This window comes from Rhinatrema bivittatum, chromosome 3 (genome assembly GCF_901001135.1).
Source record: "Rhinatrema bivittatum chromosome 3, aRhiBiv1.1, whole genome shotgun sequence".
In the NCBI taxonomy this organism is placed as follows: Eukaryota; Metazoa; Chordata; class Amphibia; order Gymnophiona; family Rhinatrematidae; genus Rhinatrema; species Rhinatrema bivittatum.
Genome location: NC_042617.1, coordinates 238,208,239 through 238,233,486, shown reverse-complemented (window position 1 = coordinate 238,233,486; position 25,248 = coordinate 238,208,239). Strand labels below are relative to the sequence as shown.

Below are 25,248 nucleotides of genomic sequence, written 5' to 3'. Positions count from 1 at the left end.
AACTGAAAGCTTCTGATTAATAACGTCAGCATTGAAACGCACAGCCATATTGAATGCACTACGCACTGGCTCAACGTCTTTTTTTTTTTTTTTTTTTTCCTCTGGCTCGATTCCCTCCTCTCTCCTGTAATTATCTCTGCCGTTAACCCTTAACTGCCATCAAGTTCTAAACTTCAACACCAGTAAATGCATTCTCCAGCAATCAAATCAGTATTTTAACTTAACACTGTACATTAATTTGTTCTATAGTAGTCTTGTGCAGCATCTGTAAACCAAAATCTCTTCTTATTAGGGTTTAAAACAATTAAAAATCCCTGGTACATGTGCTTGCAATTCACAGATAGCAGTTACATACATTACAATCCTTAATTAATAATGGGGACTTCCAGTTCCCCATTTTGTGCGCCTGAGCCACCATTACGAGGGCGGCTCCCTCCACTAACTTCTTTGCCCACGACGGAGGATTCTCAATGACTGCAATCCAAGCAGTTATGTACGGTATATCCTCAGGGCAACCCGGATTCCCTTCTTCACTAACTATTTTCTGGACCCTCGTGGCCGTTTGGAAATCGAAAGTTCCTACCGGAGGCCAATTTACACACAAACTGGGCCACCTATGGGTGCATCGTTGAATCATTCCGGGTTTAGTACATTTATGTCTATCGAACACTTCCCTATAGTGTTCCGTCATGGCTTTTAATGGAGTCGAACCGCCCCCTCCCATTAGGATAGAATTCACAGACAGAGGAGGGAAGGGAAGACGGATAGGTAAGGGGTCCGTATCCGTCAGACACAAAAGGGTCACAATCGCCCCGACTAGGACGCGGTCAGCCCGGCCTAGAACTGCGAGGCCATTCACTCTCTTTCACACAACAAGAAACCTATTCCCACTATCGTACGCGTTACTTCTTTTTCCTCTTTTTATGCGCGTGGCTTTCGGAATGCAATTCCTACCAAACCACCGCTTGGGGTGTGATCAAAGCCCCCTCGGTCCCCTCACGGATGGACCGGTTATTTGCTACTCTTTTAGCTATTCTTCACTTTTCCCATCATTCCCATAATACTCGCCTGCAGGGTTCTTCCGAACGTCATGAAAGCCTTCTTCCCGGATCACCAACCCAAAGGTCTCAGAGGATCTCCGTGGAATGACCCCCTCAGATACCTGATCACTGAACTCAGCGGTGGCCACTCACCAGGCAAGTCTGGGGGATCACTCCGCCACAAAATCCCCTGGACCAACTGGGGGGCTAAAATAGCGTCCCCGGTACCTCCTGGCTGAGGCTCGCCAAATGTAACCGTCTCTTTTTAGTCAGTAAGGAGGTCCAGACAACTGATCCGTAAAGATAGACTTTTATTGCCAGCAAGATGCAGCTAAGACAAAGGCTCAGTACAACTGCATGCCCCTCCCCTCCAGGAGCAGACTCTTATGCACTTTACAGTTCTTATCTTTTACACATGCGTTCTAAGCATTGCTGAGCAAGCATATTCCGGCTGAAGGGGCTACTGACCCCCTCCCTAGACACCCTGGAACTTTCGTGAAACTTCTCCCATGTTCTGCAGGAGAGGCTGCTGGGACTTGCAGTTCTGGAAAGGAATTCGCGAGTCTGCAGTAATACAGCCCATCACATAATACATCCATTGTTCTAATCTAGGTTACAGCAGTGAAAGCTTATCAGAGAATAAGAACAGCGAAGCCAAAAAAATGAAAATGTGCAATGTGCTGACAGAGAGTTTCTCAATGTCCTAATTACAGCTGTATTGCAGACTGTAAGTAAACCCGTCATGAAGCAGGGAATTCTGGTACATGAAGTCCTTTGTCAGGTTGAAGCGTTCAGACCCCTTCAGGTGGGCCATGGGGTGTTCGGTGGGTAGGTGCCGGCCTGCTGGCGCCGGAGTCTTTCTTCCCTCTCTCACCTGCTGTGGGAGGGGCGCCTCCTCCCCTTGCCTCCCACTGGTTGACCGCACTGGTAGAGTTGGGGCTCAGTCGGAGGAGCTCCCGCTGCAGTCTCCCGGCGTGATTGGATCTGATGTCTATGTGTTCTTTGCTTTTTACCTGATATTCTTGTTTATTTCATTGCAATAAGCATAAATAAATTAATATTGATTAATAAGGAATTGTTAATGTTGGTAAGTGCTTGAAATAATAGAGTTAAAATATTCAGGTGTGGAGAATATAGCATATTTTTGGAAAATGTCCTTGCAGAAAGACTATTGGTACAATATAGTATTTGAGATTGCATCGCTAGAACCTAATACCTTGTTCTGAAAAGCAAAATGCAAGTTAATTAAGGTGTGTGGGGACACAAATAGGCATGGCACAAATCTGTCTTGTGAATTAAGTCTCTTTACTGCTTATGTGACAAAACTATGTTGTTTGCTACGAATCTATTTTGTCTGATTTTCTCATAGGTGTTATTTCTCTCTTATCTTTTGTGTTTGTATCTGAAACACTACTTTTTTCTTCCTGTGTATATTGTATACAATTTAAATAAAGAGTTTAGTAAAAAAAAAATAAATAAATAAAATATCAGCGGCATCCACCAAGGAGCATGCGCAACACAGTCACTGCAGGCCGGAAGCAGAGGTTTGTTTCCCGCGGACTGTCACCGACTGGCGGACTGTGATGTCTCTGCCAATGATTTACTCATAGATATTATTTATATCTTATCTTTTGTGTTTGTTTCCGAAACACTACCTGTTTCTTCGTGTGTGTCTTCAATTAAATTTAAATAAAGCGTTAAAAAATAGCAGCAGCAGCACCCTGCAAATAGCATGCGCAATATAATCACTGCGGGACCGGAAGCAGAATTTTGTTTCAGCGGGCTATCACCAATGGCGGACTGTAATGTTTCTTTCCATGGTGTACAGCAGAACTGAGTTTATTTATGGTGAAAACCTGGCTGCGGAACATAAAGCTCGCCTATAAATTTAAGAAGCAGCGCTGTCTTAATAATATTGGGATAACTGTCTTAATAATATTGAGCTGTGCGTGAAAGTGTCAGAGCTGTGAGCTTCTGTGCAGATATTTCCTCTTGAGGCGGCGGTGCTGAGGAGTTTGGACATGGCGGCGGTGTTACGGGGGTTCGTGACTCTCAGGACGGCGTTGTGGAGAGGTAACGTGCTCCTCTATCCTCGTCCTGCCTTTCGGGTTGGGCGGGGGCCGGTCCTGCTTACACGGGATGCACGTGCTGCCGGGCTCGGTTAATACAGGGCCTTTTTGTGAATAAAACTATTTATGTTCAAAGTTAGCATACAGTGAAAACATTATTTTGATATTTACACGGGGAGTTTTACAACTCTTGTGATTGAACATTGAAGAAAACTTTTCAGGAAATCACGTTTCCCGAAGTAGTCCGTGTTTTAATGAAAATTAAAAGATCTTTTCAGAATGTTCACATAAACCCTTAAAACAAGTAGGGAAAAATTGGGAGCTTGAAAGCCTTTTTTGTATAAATTCCTTGTATATGAGACAAGTTTATTATAGTAAGGCTTTATTTGCCCGGTTCCCATTGCTTTGAGTTACTACACAAAGAACAGAATATTTTTATTTATCGGTTTTTATATACCGTTGTTTGGAACAAGCCTTCACAACGGTTTACAGACTTAACAACTTATTACATGTAACAGAGTGAAAAATTGAAAACATTATAAGTAGTTTACAGACGTAACATAACTTAGTTTGTGCTCTTTTTAAAGTGGAATTAATGGGATTAATAGCCCTGTCTTTAGGTTGAAGCTGGCTTTGGTTCTGTAATACATTGTTTATTTATATATATAATATTACTTATACAAATCCAGGGAATACCCCCTAGATTTTCTTGTTTCCTACCCAATAATTTAATCAGTCTGTTTCGTAACACTCAGCACCTTCATTCACTTTTGCTCCTGCACCTCACCAAAGAAAGGCAAGAACCAAAACTCCTCTCCCTCTTACTCCATTATATCATTGCCATGCTAGATCAAGTGGCCAATCCAGGTCACAAGTACCAGGCAGCAACTCAGATAGTAGATCCATTCCTTGTTGCTCCTGCTCAAGAATAAGTTAGGTTTCCCAAGGCTACTTAGCTAATAATTGTTTTAGTCTTGGGGAATTCTGTGCAAATTAAATTAAAAATCTGTGCACAATATTTTACAGTTCTGCAAACTTTTTGTTAAATAGTACAATATAATCATTGTCTTTGAGTAACAGTTTATAATGCAGTACAGAAAAAAGTTTTTACTCAGATGTATAATTTTTAATTTTTTAGCAGAATTTTCTTATAAGCCCTGGCCCCTCTGCCCCATTTCATTTTGTCCTTCTCCCAGGCTTGCTTTGCAGCTTTTCCCCTCCCCCAGACTTGCTCCTCCATAGCGCTCTCACCCTTTTTTGGATTGAACCCCCTCCTTAGGCTTGATATTTCCCTCCCGTTCAGGTCAGCCATTTAGCTTTGACCTCCAAGTCTTATTTTTCTTTCCCCTAGCTTTCTCTCTCTCTATCCAGAGACTCAACCCCCCTCCCCCATTTTTCACTCTCCTTGCCCCCTCCCCACATTTTACCCTTCCTCCCCAACTGTTTATTCTGCTGCACTAGGCTCAACCCCTCTTCCAGGAAAGACCCCAGCATTTGTTGTTTTCTTATCCTCTGGTTCTCTCCCCTTGCCCACTTCAAGCAAGAGCTCTGCTTTCTCTCCCTCTACCCCCAAATCTTTGTGCCCCAGGCTTGAATCAACCAAAGTTAACAAACACTAGAACTGTAATACAAAACAAATCCAACTGTTTGAAATGACAGTGAAGATTATATTGAAATCTTTTCAAGAAAGTGTAAAATTTTTAACTTGAAGAGCCAATGAATCAAATATTTTGAAAAAACAAACAAACCCCAAACATAAATTAACTTATTACAGCCCATTAGAATTGGCATTTAGGATCACATTGGTTCAGTGGATGTAGAAGATGGTATGGTTGCTTCTTGCATGAACATCAAAAGAAGGGCTCTATCTGTTTAGCCTAACGTCAGTATTTTGTAGGGTGCTGGTGAGGTCATTGGCTGCAGCTGATGAGTTCTGCTATTTGAACTGCAAGGATGAGCTCCCAAAAAGCTTGGCAGTCCCGTGTCGTTCCCCCCCCCCCCCCCATCTGCTTTATCTGTTGCATCTCTCGTTGAAGGGACTGTTAGGGGTAAAGGGTTGAGGGGTAAGTGGAAAGACTAAATTATTTTTTTTGCTTTGGTGTTTATTGAAAAGGATGTTGTGGAGATGCCCATATTAGAAAAGGTATATAGTGGTGGTGATTCAGAGGAACTGAATTAAATCATAGTGAACCTGGAAAATGTGCTAGGGCAAATTGACAAACTAAATAATAAAATACCTGGACTGGATGGTTTACACCCAGAGTTCAGAAACAAGTCAAAAATGAAATTGTTGACCTTTTATTAGTAATTTGTAATCTTATCATTAAAAATCTATGGTACCTGAAGATTGGAATGTGGCCAGGCTTTGAAAATGGCTCCAGAGGTGATCTGTGAAAGTATAGACCGGTGAGCCTGACATCAGTATTGGGGAAAATCATAGAATAAAATTACTAAACATTGACATGGTTTAATTGGATACAGCCTACAAGGATTTACTCAAGGGAAGACATGCCTCGCCAATCTGCTACATTTTTTTTGTAGGGGTTAATAAACATGTGGATATAATGTATTTGGATTTTCAGAAGTTGTTTCATAAAGTCCCTTTTAAAACATAGAAATGACGGCAGAAAAAGACCAATCGGCCCATCCAGTCAGCCCAGCAAGCTCCCACACTTATTTTCCAATACGTATCTGTTTCACCCACCACCAAGTTCAGGGCCCTTGTTGGAACTGTTTGATTCAAATTTCCTGCCACCCCCTGCCATTGATGCAGAGAGACTCCTCAGGAAATTAAAAAGTCATGAGCTGGGAGGCAAAGTCCTATTGGGGATTGTGAACTGATTAAAAGATAAGAAACAGAGAGTAGGATTGAATGCTCAGTGAAAGAAGGTATAGTGAATACCCCAGGGATTGGTTCTGGGACTGGAGCTTTTTTTTACCATTGTGAATTCAGCCCATGTAAATATTTGAGGGTATGTTTGAGGTTTAACTGATTAAAGTGTAGGCAAACAAATTGGTGTTTTACCCATTGTTCACATTAACATCATAGCTCCATGTGCTTTCTCTTCCCACTTCAGTTATTGTTGATGCCATCAATTATAATATGTATGAAAGAGGATAATGCATTTGTAATGAATTTGACAATGTGTCTATTTTGCATTGAAGAACAGGGTTGACTAGATGCACTTGATTTTTTGGCAGTATTTTTAGATCTCTGGATCTGATTTTGTTTACTCGTGGTAGCGAATATATTTTTGCTCAGAATTTTTCTAGGTCCTGAGCTGGAGTGATTCAACCCCTAAAATACTAATGTTGCAGCAATAGCAGCTACTGCTATGAATGTTGAGCTGTGGAAGCGCCAGGGCTTGCCTGTCATGGAGTGTTACTGTTGAGCAGGTCCATATTGTTCTTCAGTCTGTGCCAATGCTTCTTTTATTAACTGTAAAAAAATATTCTTTATTGTAGGCAACATCTCCATTCCAGTCATTGGTGGTAAAAGCTGTTACACTTATCTATCTCAAGTTCTACAGAGCAATTTGTGTGTTTCTGCACCTTGCAATATCACAGTCCAACAATGCAGACAAAGCAGTTTCTTCAACAAATGTGAGTATAATTGTTGATAGTAATATGACATTAATGAATTTTCTTTTAACTTTCTAGCTAACTGCTAATTGAGAAAAAATTTCATTAGGAAATTGAACCATTTTTTTAAATCTCATTTCTATCTGGCAATTTCATTTGTTCTAATGTTGATATAGTTTCATCTCAATTTAATGATCTTTTTTCTGTTTGAATTTCTGTAAAGTAGATTAAAGTGAGCAAAAAAAAATGGCAGAGAAACTTCCTTGTAATAATTTTGTTTTTTCTTTCTTAGAAATTTATTTCAGATTGAATTTATAATTAGATTGCAAGATTCAGAGTTTTATTCTGTCAGCATTTGTGGTCTTCCAAAAATCGGAGATTATTTTTTAAGTTCTTCCCTGTTTGATAGCTCTTCACATGTAGGTCAATTTATGATAAATTAAATTTTTAGTGGATGCATTTTAATGCTCATTTATGAATGACTAGAATTTTTCACTGCAGCTAATCTAATCGACATGTATGTGATGCATAAGAAATCACTGGGGGAGGGATAGGGTTAATGTAGTGAGTAGAGAAATGTTTGCATGGTTGTTTTAGTAAGTCTTTTAAAAAAAATTACTTTTGTAAGCTAATCTGTAGAAGTGCAGTAAATACAAAAGTGGACACAAATAACTACTAAAATGGTCAATGGTCTTCATCATAAAGACTTAGATCTATATATGTAAACATTCCAGATTTCAGCTCCCCTTTGAGGAAAGGCTGAAGAGGTTAGGGCTGTTCAGCTTGGAGAAGAGTCGGCTGAGAGGGGATATGATAGAGGTCTTTAAGATCATGAGAGGTCTTGAACGAGTAGAAGTGAATCAGTTATTCACACTTTCGGATAATAGGACTAGGGGGCATTCCATGAAGTTAGCAAGTAGCACTTTTAAGACTAATCAGAGAAAATTCTTTTTCACTCAATGCACAATAAAGCTCTGGAATTTGTTACCAGAGGATGTGGTTAGTGCAGTTAGTGTAGCTGGGTTCAAAAAAGGTTTGCATAAGTTCTTGGAGGAAAAGTCCATTAACGGCTATTAATCGTTTACTTAGGGGCGGATTTTTAAAGGCCCGTGCGCGCCGGCGCGCGTAAAGCCCCGGGACGCGCGTAAGTCCCGGGGCTTTCGAAAAGGGGAGGGAGGGGGCGTGTCCGGGGGCGTTCCCGAAACGACGACAAAGGTGGGGGGGGGGGTTTAGATGGGGCCGGGGGGTGGGTTAGGTAGGGGAAGGGAGGGGAAGGTGGGGGGAGGGCGAAGAAAAGTTCCCTCCGAGGGCACCCCCTTGCGCGCGCCGACCCCGGATTTTATAAGATATGCGCGGCTACGCGCGTATCTTATAAAATCCAGCGTGCTTTTGTTCGCGCCTGGTGCGCAAACAAAAGTATGCGATCGCGTAGTTTTTAAAGATCTACCCCTATGGGAATAGCCACTGCTATTAATTGCACCAGTAGCATGGGATCTTCTTAGTGTTTGCGTACTTGCCAGGTTCTTATGGCCTGGTTTTGGCCTCTGTTGGAAACAGGATGCTGGGCTTGATGGACCCTTGGTCTGACCTAGCATGGCATGTTCTCTAATTGGCACCAAGAAAGAGAGAGGAGTTGGCAAACAAATCTCCATATATGTCTCATTGCTATCACCAACTGGTTGGTGGCTATATATTCAAGTAAGGTAGTCCACTTGCATGAAGCAGCAACCATAAATCATAGGGGGCTACTAATTCCATCAGAATAAAAGTTGCTTTTCCTCAGCCAGTATTTTAAAGATCTCAACAAGCACCCAGCATTGCAAAAATGTATGTTTGGTAGACCCCATTCTCCCTCTTCCACAGGACTGAAAGGTTTGCCCCAGATAGCCTAGCCCTTTTATTATTCCATACAAACTTGGAGCATATCTTATTTAAAATCTTTATATCTTTGGATTGCAGTACCAAAGGTAGCATTTGGAGGGTACAGAATAACTTTTGTAGCAACATCATTTTAAATAATGTAATTCTCCCTAACACTGAGGGGGAAATGCATCCATCTCTGGGTACTGGTTTGAAAGATTTTTATAGTAAGAGTAGTATTAGATGAATACTATTGTCTGACATCACTGTGGATAAAAACAGCCAAATATTTAATAGTCTTTGGCCCATTTAAGAGGGAAACGTGTCTAGCTATCAATCATTGATCCTGATAAATCTAATGCCTCAGAGATCGATGTTGGTAACATAACTTTCAGTCTATTTGCCAACATTTTTATATCTAAGTTTAATAATGATATAGATCTATAGAAAGATGTAAGATGATGGTACCTGCTGGGTTTGGGAAGTACAGCTGTTAGCCATTTTTATCTGGCATAGTTCCTTTCTACATCAGTGCAGAAAACAGTGATCTAAGAGGAGCAGCTTCAGCATTTTTATAGAAGTATGTCGTTAAGCCATCTGTACCTAGCGACTTAAAGTTCTAAAGTTCAGGTATTACTGCAGCTATTTTGAAATTTTGCTAGGGCTGATTTAACTTCTCCAGTTGTGCACTGGATAAGGTTGGTAATGATATTCCCTCCAGAAACCTTTCTCTATCTACCATATTCGCTACTAAAGTTCCTTGTAAAAAGGTGAACACACACATACTATTCAATACACGAATAAGGTTATTTGTTATTTGTTAAATATTATTGTTACTTTCAATGTTCCTTGTAATAATGTTCAATGGTTGATTGTTATTGTTCAATGTTCTATGTAAAAAAACAACCCAGGTCTAACCTCCCAAACCAGGGCAACCTTTTCGTTACTTGTAAACCGGATTGATTTGTATTGCATACAGGAATTCCGGTATATAAAAATTAAAAATAAATAAAATAAATATCTATAGGTTTATCTGCATCTGCTGAGTACAGAGATTCATAATAAGCCCGAAACAGAGCATGAGTTGCTTCCGAAGTTGTTTCAATCTTCCCTTGACTATTTTTAAATCCTGTGATAAAGGAAGCCTCAGATTTCCTCTTAACCAAATTTGCTAGCACTTTGCCTGCCCTGTTACCATGAAGATATAGTTTGTGCCTTAATGCAAACAAGATAGACAAGGCTCTGCTATGTAATTTATCCGCGAGTGCTTTTTGTATCATCCAAAACTCTTGTTGTGCAGCAGCTGAGTTTGACAAATTCTCTTAGCCCTCTCTGGTTTTTGAGTTAGATCCAGTATATCTTTATCTAAGCATTTCTTCTTCCAAATGGTAAAATTTACAATCTCCCCTCTTGAAACAGCTTTAGCTGTTTCCCACGTTGGGATTGATTATTCTCCACAAACTCCTTGCATTTTAATGTCAAGAAATTTGCAAAGTCTTTATCTTACACTAACCAAGCTGGATTTTCCAGTTGTAAGCCATATTTTTCTTACTCTGTGCACTAAATAAGCATTTAACTGGACAGTGATCAGAAATAGCCAATGGTTCTAGCTCAGATTTTCTTATACATGGAAAATAAAACCTCTGAGAGAGAGAAAATCTTTCTGTGTTTTTGTATCATATGATCTGGCATAATGAGTTTAATCCTTTAGATATAGGCTTTTAGCGTTCCTTAGATGTCTGTCACTTGAAGAGCATTATAGAAAAATTATTCCTTTATTACTTCCCTGGACCCCAACTCTACACTACAATCTCTCCTAAATTCAGTTGCATGACTTATCTTTCGCCACATAACCCTTCTTCTGAAGTCATTGCATTGGCTCCCTATCCGCTCCTACATACAGTTCAAGCTCCTCTTTCTCACCTACAAATGTCTTCACTCTACAGCACCTCACTACCTCTCCTCTCTTATCTCTTTCTACCCCCCCTCCTCATGCATTCTGCTTGTTGAATAAGTCACTCCTATCTGTGCCCTTCTCCTTTATTGCCAATTCCAGACTCCATGCTTTCCACCTGGCTGCCCTGTGTGCTTAGAATAGTCTTCCTGAACTGGTGCATCATGCTCCCTTTCTTGCCATGTTTAAATCTCATCTAAAGACTCACTTTTTTTGAAACCTTGTGCCTGATTGTCGGTGTCTAGTGTTGTTAACTAATTTTCTTTTCTTTTTAACCATTGTCTTGCTTTATGAAATATCCCAAGTCTTTTGTCCTGTATGTTTGTCTTATTAGATTGTAAGCTCTGTTGAGCACGGACTGTCTTTTTGTATATTTGTACAGTGCTGCGTGTGTCATTTAGCGCTATAGAAATGTTTAGTAGTAAGATTGACTGTCCATTTTAGGATCCATCACAGAATTCATATCTCCTCCTATTATAATCTGTGCTTTCCCTAATGAGATAACAAGGTCACTTCAGTAAAAAAAAAAAAAAAAAAGTGGTCATACTTATTAATTCAGATACTAAGATTGTTAGTTTTGGAACTATTATATGGCAAAATGTCACATAACTACCCTCCACGTCAGAAATTGTTTGCTTCCACTGAAAAGAGACTTTACTATGTAGTAAAATTGCTACTCCATGGCTTTTAGAAGACCCCTGAGCAGCATAGACTTGTCCTACTCATTTCTTTAATTTTAAGTGTTCAGAAGTGAGCATTTGTGTTTCTTGTAACAAGACAATCTTGCCTTATAGTTTATTTAACTTAGAGAGTACCTTTTCATGTTTAATCAGAGAGCTCACTCCTGAGACATTCCAAGAAATACGTTTAACCTGCGCCGCCCGTGATATTGTGTAGGTGCGATGTCCAAGTAATCCCAAATAAGCATGTATATCTTTAACATTTCCTCCTATATAAAGGAACATTGCCTCACTAAACAACCATGCTTTTTAAATTCTTCTCAAAAACTCTTGCTGGTCATCAGCTCTTTCCCTTTGCACCCCCAACCCTATGAGCTCTCCTCCATCTCATCCCACTTCCTATCCCTCCCCCCAGTCCTCTTTCCTTTGCTACTATCCTTTCCATTATAACACCTAGCATTATCACACATCTCCACCTCTGGGAGATAGGAGTTACTTAACACGCGAGCGGGTACCATGCCCTCATCATGCCAGACTTAGCACTATTCTATCTCCCCCAACAGTTATTTGATCTCGAATACAGATGTACTGCTGTAGTCATTATCACATCCAAACAATATTAAAAGAAATTTCAGTAACTTGTAAACAATCTCTGCTTTCCAACAATAAATATTAACGGGCAGATTTTAAATGCCCTGCTCGCGTAAATCTGGCCGGATTTACGCGCCTGCGCGCCTATTTTGCATAGGCCGCCGGCGCGCGCAGAGCCCCGGGACACGCGTAAGTCCCGGGGCTTTTTTAAGGGGGCGTGTCGGGAGCGTCGCCAAATGATGCGGCATTTCGGGGGCGTGATGCGGCGTTTGGAGGGCGGGCCCAGGGACGTGGCCGCGCCCTCCGGAACAGCCCCCGGGTTGGGTCTTGGCGCGCCAGCAGCCCGCTGGCGCGCGCGGATTTACGTCTGCCTCCGGGAGGCGTAAATCCATGGATAAAGGTAGGGGGGGGTTTAGATAGGGAGGGGAAGGTGAGGGGAGGGCGAAAGAAAGTTCCGAAATCAGAGCGGCCTCGGAGGGAACGAAGGCAGGTTGCGTGGCTCGGCGCGTGCAGGCTGCCCAAAATCGGCAGCCTTGCGCGCGCCGATCCCGGATTTTATAAAATACGTACGGCTACGTGCTTATCTTATAAAATCCAGTGTACTTTTGTTGGCGCCTGGTGCGCCAACAAAAGTACGCGATCGTGCTATTTTTTAAAATCTACCCCTAACTGATTTAACTTTGTATGGATCAGTGCTAACTTTAGATCCTTTCCACGCACACATGTGGCTCTAGGGCTGCTCGTTGATCTAGGTTATTCTATTTGTATACACATTAATAAAGATTGATTGAAGGACTTCGGATCCATCTCCTTTTTTTGTTACCTCTCGGGCATTACTGAGATTGCTTAGCAGCCACCGGATACCCTGAGATGTTTTAAGCTTCTTATTTATGTCCCATATTCAGACTTTTCTTATAGCCATATTGCTGCATTTATGAGCCACGTACATCTCCCAGCTGATGTATAGTCATTACGTTCAAGTTGTAATCCAACAGTGAACTATAAATCTACTCATTATAAATCCCATTATCTCTTTCTTGTCAAGAATTACTTCACTGCTTACTCCATTATTCAGTTAGATAATGAGTCAACAAAGTATTTTGCGGCCTCAGCAGACTCAAATACATGTCTCATTTCCTCGCCCCATTTTCAAATGCGCTGGAAATTGCAGAACAAAGTGAATCTGCTTTTCCACTAATGATGCGCAGATGGGAACAAAGGCTTTGCGGCGAGAAGAAAAGTTATATGAATAGTCTTGGAAAATTCTGACTGTTCTGTTTGGATATTGTAAGTTTGACTTTCGGTAAGCCTGCAATATTAGTTGTTTATGGGCAAATGTTTTAATATTCTAAGTATTGCCACTCGAGGTTGTCAATTGTCATCTTTCTTCATCCCAATTCTGTGTGTTCATTCAATAACTAAGGGGTCTTGCAATCCAGTAACCACGCGGATAAGCAGTGGCTTTCTCAAAGTCTGGCTGGTTAACATTTTATTGATTTAGGGCTGGATTTACTAATGCCGCAAGGCATAGTGAATCCCGCGGTAACGGGGGGCGAAACAAGGGGGCGGTCCTGCCGGCAGCAGTAGCACCTCCGCAGTGTGATCGCTGCTGGCGTCATGCCAAATAACTACACCATAAAAGGTGTAGTTATTTGGCGTGAAACTGACAGCGATAAACAAGCATTCCTTTCGCTGTCGGCGAAGTCTTCGCGGCGTCAGCCCCGGTGCCGCCCCGACGACTCCTCTTCCGGGGCAGACTCCGCCCCCATCTTGGTATCACACGCGATAAGGGACTTTTCGCGAGCGATCTGCTTGGTAAATGACCCCCTAAGTCCTTAACCTCCAAGAAAGGGGTGAATACAAGAGCCAAGAGACAATAAGTCCTTTCAGACACTTGAAAATTGCTATTGCTGTTTAATTCTAAATTCCTTTTGTTACAGTAGCTTAATGACATTGCTGCAATTTAGGGCAATCAGGTCTGCAAGAGCCATGAGTAGTAGCTTAGTTCCTTAGAAAGCAGTGTTGTTGAGAATCATACATGTTGCACCAGGTTTCTGGGATAAAACAAAACTCCATGTATATCCATTGATTTCTGATGGTACATCAAAGAAGGCACATTTATTTATTTAAAAATTCTTATATACTGCCTATACAATTTGTGGTGGATCTAAGCGGTTTACAAGCAATTAAAAACATACATAATAATTTAAAACATCGTGGACAAGTTAGCAGTACAAACATTGTACTAGATAAGTTAGCAGTACATAAGACCGAAATTAAAATGAGTAATGGTTAAGGATAATTTTAATAAGAAACCTTAAGTTAGCTGTATGCAAGGGTACAGAGATTGGTTTTGAGAGCTTTTTTGAAGTCTTTGGAATTTGCAATAAGACTGGTATGATCTTGGCGAGAGTTCGATAATATCGGACCAGCTACTGAGAATGCACGTCTACGGGTCAAGTCTAATCTGGCTGTTTTTATTGTGGGGACCTAGAGTATACATCTGTCTAGCAATCTGAGGTGGCCAGTAGAATCTTAGCATAGAACATATCCAAATGGAAGATGGGTTATAGATTAGATTGTATTGAATACGGCAGTGGTTCTCAACCTTTTTCCCATCGTGACACACCTGATGGCATTGCTCCCATGTGTGACACACACCGCTCCCAACAATCCACAGCTAAACTGAAAAACAGCCTCAGTATTACTTTTATTGTTAAGAATGACACAAGGGAAAGATAAGAGTATTCTCTCTAAACAGAAATAAAGTTTTGTACAAACTACATTCCCTGTCCCCCTGTGGGGCCACCAACCTTTTGCTTCTGCTGTCACTTTCAGGCCCAGCAAGGGAAGATAGAATCAGTTATCACTGATCCAGAAGAGAGAAAAAATTGCCATTTCTCTCTGGGCTCTGGCAAGAATGGAGGACAAGAGCTGTGTCCTACTGGGCCCAGTGGGTGAAGAAGTCTGCCTTGTGAATCATACAACCTGGGGCATCCTTCCCTCCCCACACAATTAAAAATTATGCATTCATAATAGATTTTATATGAAAAATGACATCAAAATTATAGTCTGAGGTAAAAAAAAAAATCACTTACATGTATATTATATTTACATGCACTATTGTGTGCCAACCAAAAAACCCTGCAAAAAAGTAAAAAAAAAAGTCACTCAGAACCCATATGGCATTAGGCCTATTGTAATGTGTTCAGTATGGGCTTAGCACTCAAAGTCATGAGTAAAAGAATTATAACAACCATATAGTAAAACCTCCATACTAAAACACTAACTGCCAGCACACAAACAGTAACAACCCTACTTAAGAAAAAGGTATACATGCTAATATTACATCAGGCCCTAAAATACCAATACACCTCATATTAGGAAAATAGAACAAGCCAGGCTGCTATAGATCCCTACACAAACTACACACTGGCAGACTACCTCACCTCTGTCATACATGCAGAATACAGACAGACCCTCACCAAATACAGAATAAAAAGAGCATACTGATAATGCAAATAGAAATTTTGCAGACAAAAACTGAACTGGAAACCACACCAGTAGAACAATGGAAAACACTCACCATTCCTTATCTATCTATCTATATATAGTAATAAAATCATACTTCATAACAGCTGAAAAATAGAACATCCAGCAATTAAACTCATAAAAATGTTGCAAACTCCAATAAAACATTTCAAAACAGCAGACACAAATATCCAATTAAAAAAAAAAAAAAGACCCTACTCTCCATACCTGAGAGCGTTTGATTTCATGGTGCCCTGAGATTGTCTTGGGATTAGCAAGAGGAAGAGGAGGGCTGTTGTTGCTCAAACTTTCTCCTCTTTCTCTTTCACATTTGCACATACGGTCTCCCTCAGTCACGTGCTCAGTCTCACTTACACAAACATAAGCTGTCTCTCACGAGCTCTTGCTCAGTCTTCTATGTACTCATACAGACACACACAGCATCACACAGACACATACACACAGGCTGCTCTCACAGAGGCACACACACATTCTCACATGCTCAGTCTCAGTCTCTTACTCTCACATGCTCAGTCTCATACAGACACACACTCAGGCTGTCTCTCACTCTTGTGTTCAGCCTCACACAGGCTGCATCTCATTTATGTGCTCAGTCTCACACAAACCCACCCACAGGGGGTCTCTTACTCTCACATGCTCAGTCTTACACAGGCACATACAGGATCTCTTATCCTCACATGCTCAGTCTCACATAGACACACACACAGGCTGTCTTACAGCCTCACATGCTCACTCACAGGCACACACATGCTGTCTCTCTTCTCCTGGAAGTGCAACTATCAGCAGCCTGTTTAAAAGTTACCGTCACTCGGGCCGAATGCCCGCTCTCCCGGCGCGCGCACAGGCCACTCTCCTGTGCGCACGATTCAGAATGCAAATTAAGCCCGGCGGTAAAAACAGGCAAAAGGAGGCGCTAGGGACACTAGCTTGTCCCTAGCGCCTCCTTTTGGACTGGAGCGGCGGCTGTCAGCGGATTTGACAGCCGGCGTCCTTTCTCGAGCCCGCTGACAGCCACGATTCGGAAACCAGATGCTGGCAAAATTGTGTCCGGTTTTCGACCCGCGGGCCGACTTCAAATTTTTTTTTTTTTTTTTTTACTTTTGGCAACTTTTGGGACCTCCGACTTAATATCGCCATGATATTAAGTCGGAGGGTGCACAGAAAAGCAGTTTTTACTGCTTTTCTGTGCACTTTCCCGGTGCCCAAAGAAATTAGCGCCTACCTCTGGGTAGGCGCTAATTTCTGAAAGCAAAATGTGCGGCTTGGCTGCACATTTTGTTTTCTGAATCGCGCGGGAATACCTAATAGGGCCATCAACATGCATTTGCATGTTGCGGGCGCTATTAGGTTCGGGGGGGGGGGGGGGGCGGGGTTGGACACGTGTTTTCAGCCCCTTACTGAATAAGGGGTAATGCTAGCGCGTCAAACGCGCATCCAATAGAGAGTTAACGCACTGTACTGTATCGTCACGTTAGATTGTAAGCTCTTTGGAACAGGGACTAATTGCACTTAAATTTGAAAAGAAAATTTTGTAAGTCACTCTGAGCATCAGTTGAAAAGATGTTTAAAAATCCCAAAATTACATTAAATATAGTTTTTAAAAAAGGGATATTTCACTTACATTTAATAGGATGGGTGGGCTTGCCTAGTCCTGATTTTCCAATCTGAATCAAGAGATGAATTCCTTCTCCCCCCATAACAGATCTGTTCTGTCCATTTTCTCCCTTTTTCTTGTTAAGTGCTCACTCATTTCCTGATCCCCCTTGTTCGTGCTTTCATACCTTTAAACTGCCTTGCATGCTCTCTCATCCCTAGCTCCCTTGCTTTCACCCCTCCAGCTCCTCTTGGTCACTTGCTCAACTCTCAGCCACCATTACTCACTCTTAACACCCCACCAGCTTCCCTTGCTCACTCTCCTATCCCCCACTCTCTCCCCCTTTATTTTTAGCTGTCTCCCACTCCATTATTTTTCTCTTTGCTCATTCTGGTCCCTGTTCACTTTTTGGCCCACCCTTCTAATTCTCCCTTTGTGATCCTTGACACGACAGGAAAAAAACAAAAGCAGCAATTTTTACATGCAACTGTCTGCTTCCTCCTATGCTGGCTCAATACGAAGTTTGACCTGTGCAGGCCTAGCAGGTCCCGCAAGACTACAGGTCCCCACACAGCTCAGATATAACAGTCAATAGAGGAAGAAGCAAGCAGCTGCAGGTAACAAGTGCTGCTGCTCTTTTCCTCCTTCCAGCAGGTAGGGGTGTGTGTGTGTGTGTGTGAAGGATTGTATCGGGGAGGGTAGAGAGTGGTTGTCAGAGCAGGGACTCGTTCTCTTTCTTGGGACCGCGGGGGCTGAAATTGTGCCTCTTCAAATTTAGCTCGCACTGCTCCTTCTCTTGGTCCCGCGTGGGTCCACTTCACTTCCTCTTCCGGGCCATGCTGATAAGGAGATCATACCGGCCCACCCCCCCATGTTCTTTCTAGATGGCTGATTCCTGCTGCAGTCGGCTCTGCTGCTAGCATTCTGCCTGGGCTTGAAAACTGACAGCCCGGGCGGAGGAGGAGCTCTCCATATTCCGCTGGAGCAGAGAAGGAAGATTAGCAGAATCAGCAGGAGACCAGGGAGCTCAGTATTCTGAAGCGGAGACAGCGACACATCAGCTTGTGCTTGGCGACACAGTGGTGTGTTGCGACACACTGGTTGGGAATCGCTGGAATACGGTATTGTAGAGGAAGCCAATGGAGAAATTAAAGGACTGGATTAATATGTTCTCTGCATGGGGTGTTGGTGATTATACATACATACATACATTTTAAGCCCTTTGGGGATAGCGAAATACCTACAGTACCTGAATGTAATCTGTTTTGAAGTGTTAAAAAGCAGAATAAAAAAAAAGCAATGTTGATAAGCTGATGTCATGCATGCTTTACTCACTGGCCAACCATAAAAAAAAATGTAATGCTTTCCCCTGTTCTAGTGAACATTCAGATGAATCTTTCCCTTCTTTAATGCCCACCCCCCCCCCCCACCCCAAATGGTATGTCTGGGCATCACCACCAAACCTCAGCAGCCGTGAGGACTGAAGGGATGTTTTCTCTGAGGCAGAATCTTTGCTCCATTCATTATTGCTGGCAGGGTCCACCTCTTTTCCTCCCTCAGATTGAGTGCATCACCTTTATGGTGTGCTTTGACTCAAGCTAGCCTGGATGGACAGCAAATTTGAACCAGAGTCTGCTATGATACAGTGAGCATTGCTATGGCCTAAACCACAGGGCTGTCCTTCAAAGAATATTTGAAAATGTGTGTTGGGAGTGAAGGATGTATCTGAACTACCCATTGGTCCAACTGAATATTTTTAAGGCAGTGATATAGTATGAACAAATTAATTTAACCTAAATGAAGGCTAGAATCTTCAGTCTTTAGAATATTGCTTGGAGAACCTTGATATAGTTAGTTTATTCATTCCATTTCTCTTTACAGTGACAGCTAATGAACTGTGGAAGGGAGTTCTGGCTGAAACTGGTGCTGGAGGAAGGAAAGGAAGAGGCAAAAGAACCAAGAAAAAACTTAAGAGAGATCTTAACAGAGGACAGATGATTGGTGAAGGTAAATGGGAAGATCTGTATTTTATTTCTTCTTCAAGACTGATTAATCTCAGTATACATACAAGAATGTGCCTTACACAAAACCTCAATTTTATTGAACAAATATGCATATCACAGAGTTTGCAGTGGCAGCTTATAGGTATATTGCCACAATTTTTATCAGCCTCTTGATGAAAGTAATGCTTTGACTTCCATGCAGCTCACTGTAAACTTACCATTTATATTTCTTAAATCATGGTCTGTTCATCAGATAGCATCAGAGTAAATATTTAGAGTATTTTAAGTTTTACTAAAGTTTCTTCAGTTCTCTGTCAAATTAGTTGAGTTAGCCATGACATGTGGGTCATCCGATGGTGCTGAGCAGACCCTTTTCTTAGCTCATGGAGATGCTGACTTGTGATTCCCTCAGTCTTTTTTTTTTTTTTGTCCAAACTTTTACACGAACGTGCACCTTCTCACTCACTCTTATCTTTATACAGCTTATATATATATCTTTTTTTTTTAATAGCATTTTATTAACCATCGCAAACAAGATACAAATTACAACTGATATATTATGTAACAGATGGTAAATGATTTATACATCATATTGTACAAGAAGCAAATGTAAATGCTGTTATATTGGAATGCAGTTTCCTCATACTTGTAAATCGCAGACCGACTTACAACATCGGTAATGATATAAGAAAACAATGTAAGGTCTAGTCGATAAGGGTTACGTCATTGATAATGGACTATACTCGGTCTAAGGGGGAGTCCTTTGTCCATGTTTGGTACGGAAGCCAGATCTCTGAAAACCGTGGTATTTTGTGGTATTTGCAGGCTGTTTGTAAAGTTCACACATCTTATCCACTTTAGAAATGAGCAGGCTGGAGGATATTGACTCAGATTGTTTCCAATGTGCCGCTATAACACACCTGGCTGCAATTATTATTTGGTGTATCAGAAGCCATTCAGTTTTGGAGCTGTCCAGTGCCACATTTAACAAAGCCTTTTCTGGGAGCAGGTTTATGTTACTGTTCAAAATTTGCTGTATTATCTATGTGACTGTCCCCCAGAATTGTGCTATCTCGGGGCACTCCCACCACATATGAAAAAACGTACCCTTACTTCCACATCCCCGCCAACACTTGTCATTACTGTTAAACTTTGCCTTATACAGCCCAACAGGTGTATAATACCAACGTAACAAGACTTTATAGCTGTTTCCATTGAGCAAAGCTGATATTGAACTTCTTTTTGTGTTAATAAAAATTAAATCCCATGTGTCGGCTTCAAGTTCTTTTCCTAAGTCGCCCTCCCAAGCTGCCACATATGTGGGTTTTTGATTAGATTCATTATTAAGAAGATTATATATCTTTGAAGTAACCCCTTTTATCCTATCCGCCTGCTCACACCATCTTTCCAATTGGGTTTTCCCTTTAAGTAAATCATCAATTTTTCCAGAGTGAATGAAGTGACATATTTGGGAGTATGAGAGAGCATCTCTATCCAAAAGTCGGTATCTGTCTCTGAGGGTCTGAAAGGTGATTAGTCGTTCCTTGTACATACCAGGATCATTCCAGACGGTGGGTTATGTTCCATGTCCAGCAGATGGAGTCAGAACACAAAATTCCCAGGGGAGGAACCATACAACCACGCCTCCCCTGTAACAGCTCTCAGTAACGTTCTGACTCCAGGAGACTTGTGGTCCCCAGCTTGTTAGCTTAGGGCTACCTCCTCAGGGGGATCAAGTTTAAAAAAAAAAAATAGGAAGTTTTAAATTTACAGTTTAGGTCACTTTGCTAAGGCTCCTCTTACAGCAGGGGGAGAGCTCTCCGCTGGTGCTGGCTCATCGCTCTCTAGCCTGGTGACTTGCTGACAGGCTGTTGCCTGTTTTTCTTTCTTTTCTCATTTTCCTCACTGAGGGCTCAGTTGGGGTAAGTGTATTTTTGTTTCATCTTCTTTTTCAGCAGAAGACTGCAATTTTTTGGACTCCGTTCGGCTCTCTGAGGTGAAAGTCGGTAGCGCCGGCCTCTCCCTCCTGACCCAGGTTCCCCCCCCCCCTCTCTTTTGGGGAGCGACAGGCCCCGCGAAGCACCATTCCCCGGGGCCGCCTGCTGTCGGGAGGGTAATTCCCCATCAGTTCTTCTTCAGGTTGATGGGGGACCGCGGCAAGCGTCCGTTGCCGGGTCGGCGCTCATTTTAGGCGCGAGCCACTTGTAGAGCCTCCCCCCCCCCTCTCTCTCTCCCTGCGGCGATGCAGTCCGCGGCGCCTTGTGAGGGCTCCAACAGGGCTGGATTATTTTCTGAAGAAGGTCTGTGCTCAGGCTGTTTCCCCGAGGGGGAATGTGCGCCAGCTACTAACAAGGACGTTCGAGCTGCAGACCGCGTGGGAAGGAAGCGCCAGGCCCCGTTCCCTCTCAACGCGGGAAAGGCAGCCATTTTGTTGCAAGATTCTGATGCCGTGCTTTCTGAGGAGGACACGGATAATCCGTTCCCCACTTCTAGGCCTGTTTTAGACCCTTACTCCGAGTCTAATCCTGGTAGGCAGAGGGGGGATCCCCCGGGGGGTGACCCCTCAGGATGCCAGGCCTTTTCCCCTGAATTCATAGTCCTGATGCACAGGGCTTTTCTTCAGAGCAGAGACACGACCTTCGGGACCTGGGGACCCTCTCCCCCCAAGATACCATGTCCTACCCCTCTCCTGGGTGGGACCCTCCCTCAGGCTCGCCCCCCTTTAGTAGGCAGGGGAGCGGGACATCTCTTGGCCCTACCGGGACACCATCGATAATACAGACTTTGTCGGGGGAAGGACAATCCCAGGACCCTGACGTGGACGACCCCACCTTGGCGGCCCAGGTGGAGGGCGATGACCCTAGGGTCCTCCGCATCTTCCAAGCGGCAGAGTTAGATGACCTCATTCCCTACATCCTCCAGGAAATGGATATTGATTTCCCCCCCCCTTCCCCCGGAACCGGTGGGGCCTGACCTGGCTCTCAAGAAGGGGGACCCCCTCCTAGCAGGACTGTGGCCTCTAGCCAAGTCTTTTCCCACTCATCACAAGATCTTGCAGTTGATCACTCGGGAATGGGATTCCCCGGAGGCCAACCTTAGGGTCGGTAGAGCCATGGAAAAATTGTATCCTCTGCCTGTCGATTTTTTGGAAATTCTCAAAGTTCCCGCCGTAGATTCTGTGGTATCAGCGGTCACAAAGCATACCACTATTCCTGTCACTGGAGGGACGGCGTTGAAGGATATGCAGGATCGGAAGCTGGAGGTTTACCTCAAGCGTATCTTTGAGGTCTCAGCCTTAGGGATGCAGGCGGCTATCTGCAGTTCCCTCGCACAACGAGCGGGTCTTCGGTGGGTGCAGCAGCTTCTCACCTCCCAGTCCTTACCAGACGCTGAGGCTCACCAGGCGGACAGACTGGAAGCCGTGGTTGCCTATGGAGCGGATGCTTTATATGATCTTTTAAGGGTCCTAGCCCGAACCATGGTGGCGGCGGTCTCAGCGCGTCTGCTCCTTTGGCTTCGCAATTGGTCAGCTGATGCCTCTTCCAAGACACGTTTGGGGTCCCTTCCTTTTAAGGGTAGGTATCTTTTTGGTGAAGACTTGGATCAGATCATCAAGTCCCTTAATGAGAACGCGGTGCACAAGTTGCCCGAAGATTGACCCCGTTCGTCAAGATCATATAATTACTCCAGAAACCATTATTGTAACCAGCGGAGAGCGCATCCTCAGAGGCAACAGCCATCTCGGGCTCCCTCTTCTCGTTCGCACTCCTGGAACTGGCCCTTTCGTGGGCGTCGCCAGGGTAAGGAAGCGCAGGGTGCTGGTACATCCGCTAAATCTACCCAATGATGCCAGACAGACCCGCGAGGTGGTCCCTCGACTGGGGGGTCGCCTTGCTCTCTTCTACGAAGAGTGGGTCCAAATCACGTCGGATCAATGGGTTCTGGATATTCTAAGACGCGGTTACGCTTTGGATTTTGTTTGCACTCCTTGGGACCGGTTCCTGTTTTCCCCTTGCGGGTCCTTAATCAAACAGGGAGCCGTGCGGCAGACCCTCGATCGTCTCCTTCATTTGGGGGCCATAGTGCCGGTGCCAGCCGCCGAACTGGGCCGGGGGCATTATTCAATCTACTTTGTGGTTCCCAAGAAAGAAGGTACTTTTCGTCCTATCCTGGACCTCAAGCAGGTCAACCGGTCCCTCAGAGTTCCTCGTTTCCGCATGGAGACACTCCGTTCAGTGTTAGCGGCAGTTCATCCGGGAGAATTCTTGGCTTCGTTGGATCTCACGGAGGTGTATCTCCACATACCAATTTGTCAAGCTCATCAGCGTTACCTACGCTTCAAAATTTTGGGTCAACACTTCCAATTTCGCGCTCTTCCCTTTGACCTGGCCACAGCTCCACAGGTTTTCACGAAGATCATGGTGGTAGTGGCGGCAACCTTGCGCAAGGAAGGCATCCTTGTGCATCCTTACCTAGACGATTGGCTCATCCGTGCAAAGTCACTAGCGCAGTGTATCCTCGCAGTCGACAGAGTGGTACAACTTCTCCAATCTCTAGGATGGATTGTCAACTTCACCAAGAGCAGCCTGGTCCCGTTCCAGTCGTTGGATTTTCTGGGAGCTCACTTCGACACCAAGAATGCCAGGGTTTTTCTGTATCCGGACAGAGCTCATTCTCTGCGTCAGCAGATTCAAGGATTTATGGCGCTCGAGACACCCCACTGCCTGGGACTACGTGCAGGTACTGGGGACCATGGCCTCGACCATCGATCTGGTTCCTTGGGTATTTGCGCATCTGAGGCCTCTGCAGAGATCCCTACTCTCCCGGTGGCAGCCGGTGTCGAGAGATTTTCAGGCAATCCTTCCGATTCCGAGAGGAACCTTCATCAGTCTCCATTGGTGGCTGGAACCGTGGCACCTAGCTCAGGGGGTGTCGCTGGAGGACCCGGATTGGGTGATTATCACCACGGACGCCAGCCTCACAGGCTGGGGAACGGTCTGTCGGGACAGCTCAATCCAGGGTCGATGGACGGAGGAACAGTCGAAGTGGCCCATCAACCGCTTGGAGACCAGGGCGGTCCGTCTGGTGTTAAAGGGTTTCTTCCCCATAGTACGCCATCAAGCAGTCAGGGTGCTATCGTACAATGCGACTACAGTGGCGTACATCAATCGCCAGGGAGGCACGAGTAGTCGGTTGGTCTCTCTGGAAACCGACAAATTGATGGAGTGGGCAGAGCTTCACCTCCAATGACTAGCGGCCTCGCATATAGCGGGAGTGGACAACGTACAGGCGGACTTTCTCAGCCGACACAACTTGGATCCCGGAGAGTGGGAGCTCTCACAGCAGGCGATGCGGATAATAGTACGGCGATGGGGGACACCACACGTAGACCTAATGGCAACCGTCGGAAATGCAAAGGCCACCCGCTTCTTCAGCCGCAGGCGGGAGCGTGGCGCCGAGGGCGTGGACGCGCTGGTCCTGCCCTAGCCACGCCACTGTCTCCTATATGTTTTCCCACCGTGGCCCCTCGTGGGCAAGGTCATCCGCAGGATAGAGGCACACCAAGGGCTGGTGATCCTTGTGGCGCCAGAGTGGCCCCGACGACCGTGGTTCGCGGATCTGCGCAATTTGATGGTGGAGGGTCTCCTTCGTCTCGGTCAGCTGCCACGTCTTCTACGCCAGGGTCCAATATTTTTCAAGGAGGCAGGTTGCTTCTGTCTTGCGGCCTGGCTTTTGAGAGGCGTCAGTTGAGGAGGCGCGGTTATCCGGAGCCGGTTATTTCAACGCTACTGAAAGCACGTAAGATGTCCACCTCTGTTACCTATGTTCGAGTCTGGAAGGTCTTTGAGGATTGGGGTGGAGCGAATGACATTCTTCCCATGCAGGCCTCAGTGCCACAAGTCCTTTCCTTCTTGCAGGCAGGTTTGGATTTGGGTCTTGCTTACAATTCTCTTCGGGTTCAGGTGGCGGCCTTGGGGGCTTTTCTTCGCAGTGGAAATAAGGAGTTTCTGTCCTCGCATCTGGACGTCTCCCATTTCCTTAAAGGAGTGAAACACTTGAAGCCTCCGATTCGCCCACCTTGTCCGTCGTGGAAACTGAATCTGGTGCTCCGAGTCCTCTGTGGTTCGCCGTTCGAACCTCTAAGCTCGGCTACCATCAAGGAAGTCACTCTCAAGACCATTTTTCTCGTGGCAATCAGTTCAGCAAGACGTATTTCCGAGCTGCAGGCCCTATCCTGTCGTGAACCATACCTTCGTTTCACGCCTGAAGGGGTTTCGCTGAGGACGGTTCCTTCTTTTCTCCCTAAAGTGGTTTTGGCATTC

The 25,248-nt window shown here is 44.2% G+C and overlaps 1 protein-coding gene across 2 annotated transcripts in view; it reads left to right on the top strand.

Moving 5' to 3' along the window:
• Positions 1 to 2,595: 2,595 nt before the first annotated feature.
• Positions 2,596 to 25,248, top strand: part of MRPS5 (mitochondrial ribosomal protein S5) — a 123,319-nt gene continuing 100,666 nt past the window's right edge. The window contains exons 1-3 of one of the 2 annotated variants that reach the window (XM_029594337.1): positions 2,596 to 3,113; positions 6,575 to 6,712; positions 18,804 to 18,929. In XM_029594337.1, the coding sequence (XP_029450197.1) occupies positions 3,062 to 3,113; positions 6,575 to 6,712; positions 18,804 to 18,929 (316 nt within the window). In that variant the 5' untranslated portion in view covers positions 2,596 to 3,061. The remainder of the gene's footprint in view (positions 3,114 to 6,574; positions 6,713 to 18,803; positions 18,930 to 25,248) is intronic. The other variant, XM_029594338.1, reaches the window with a different exon arrangement.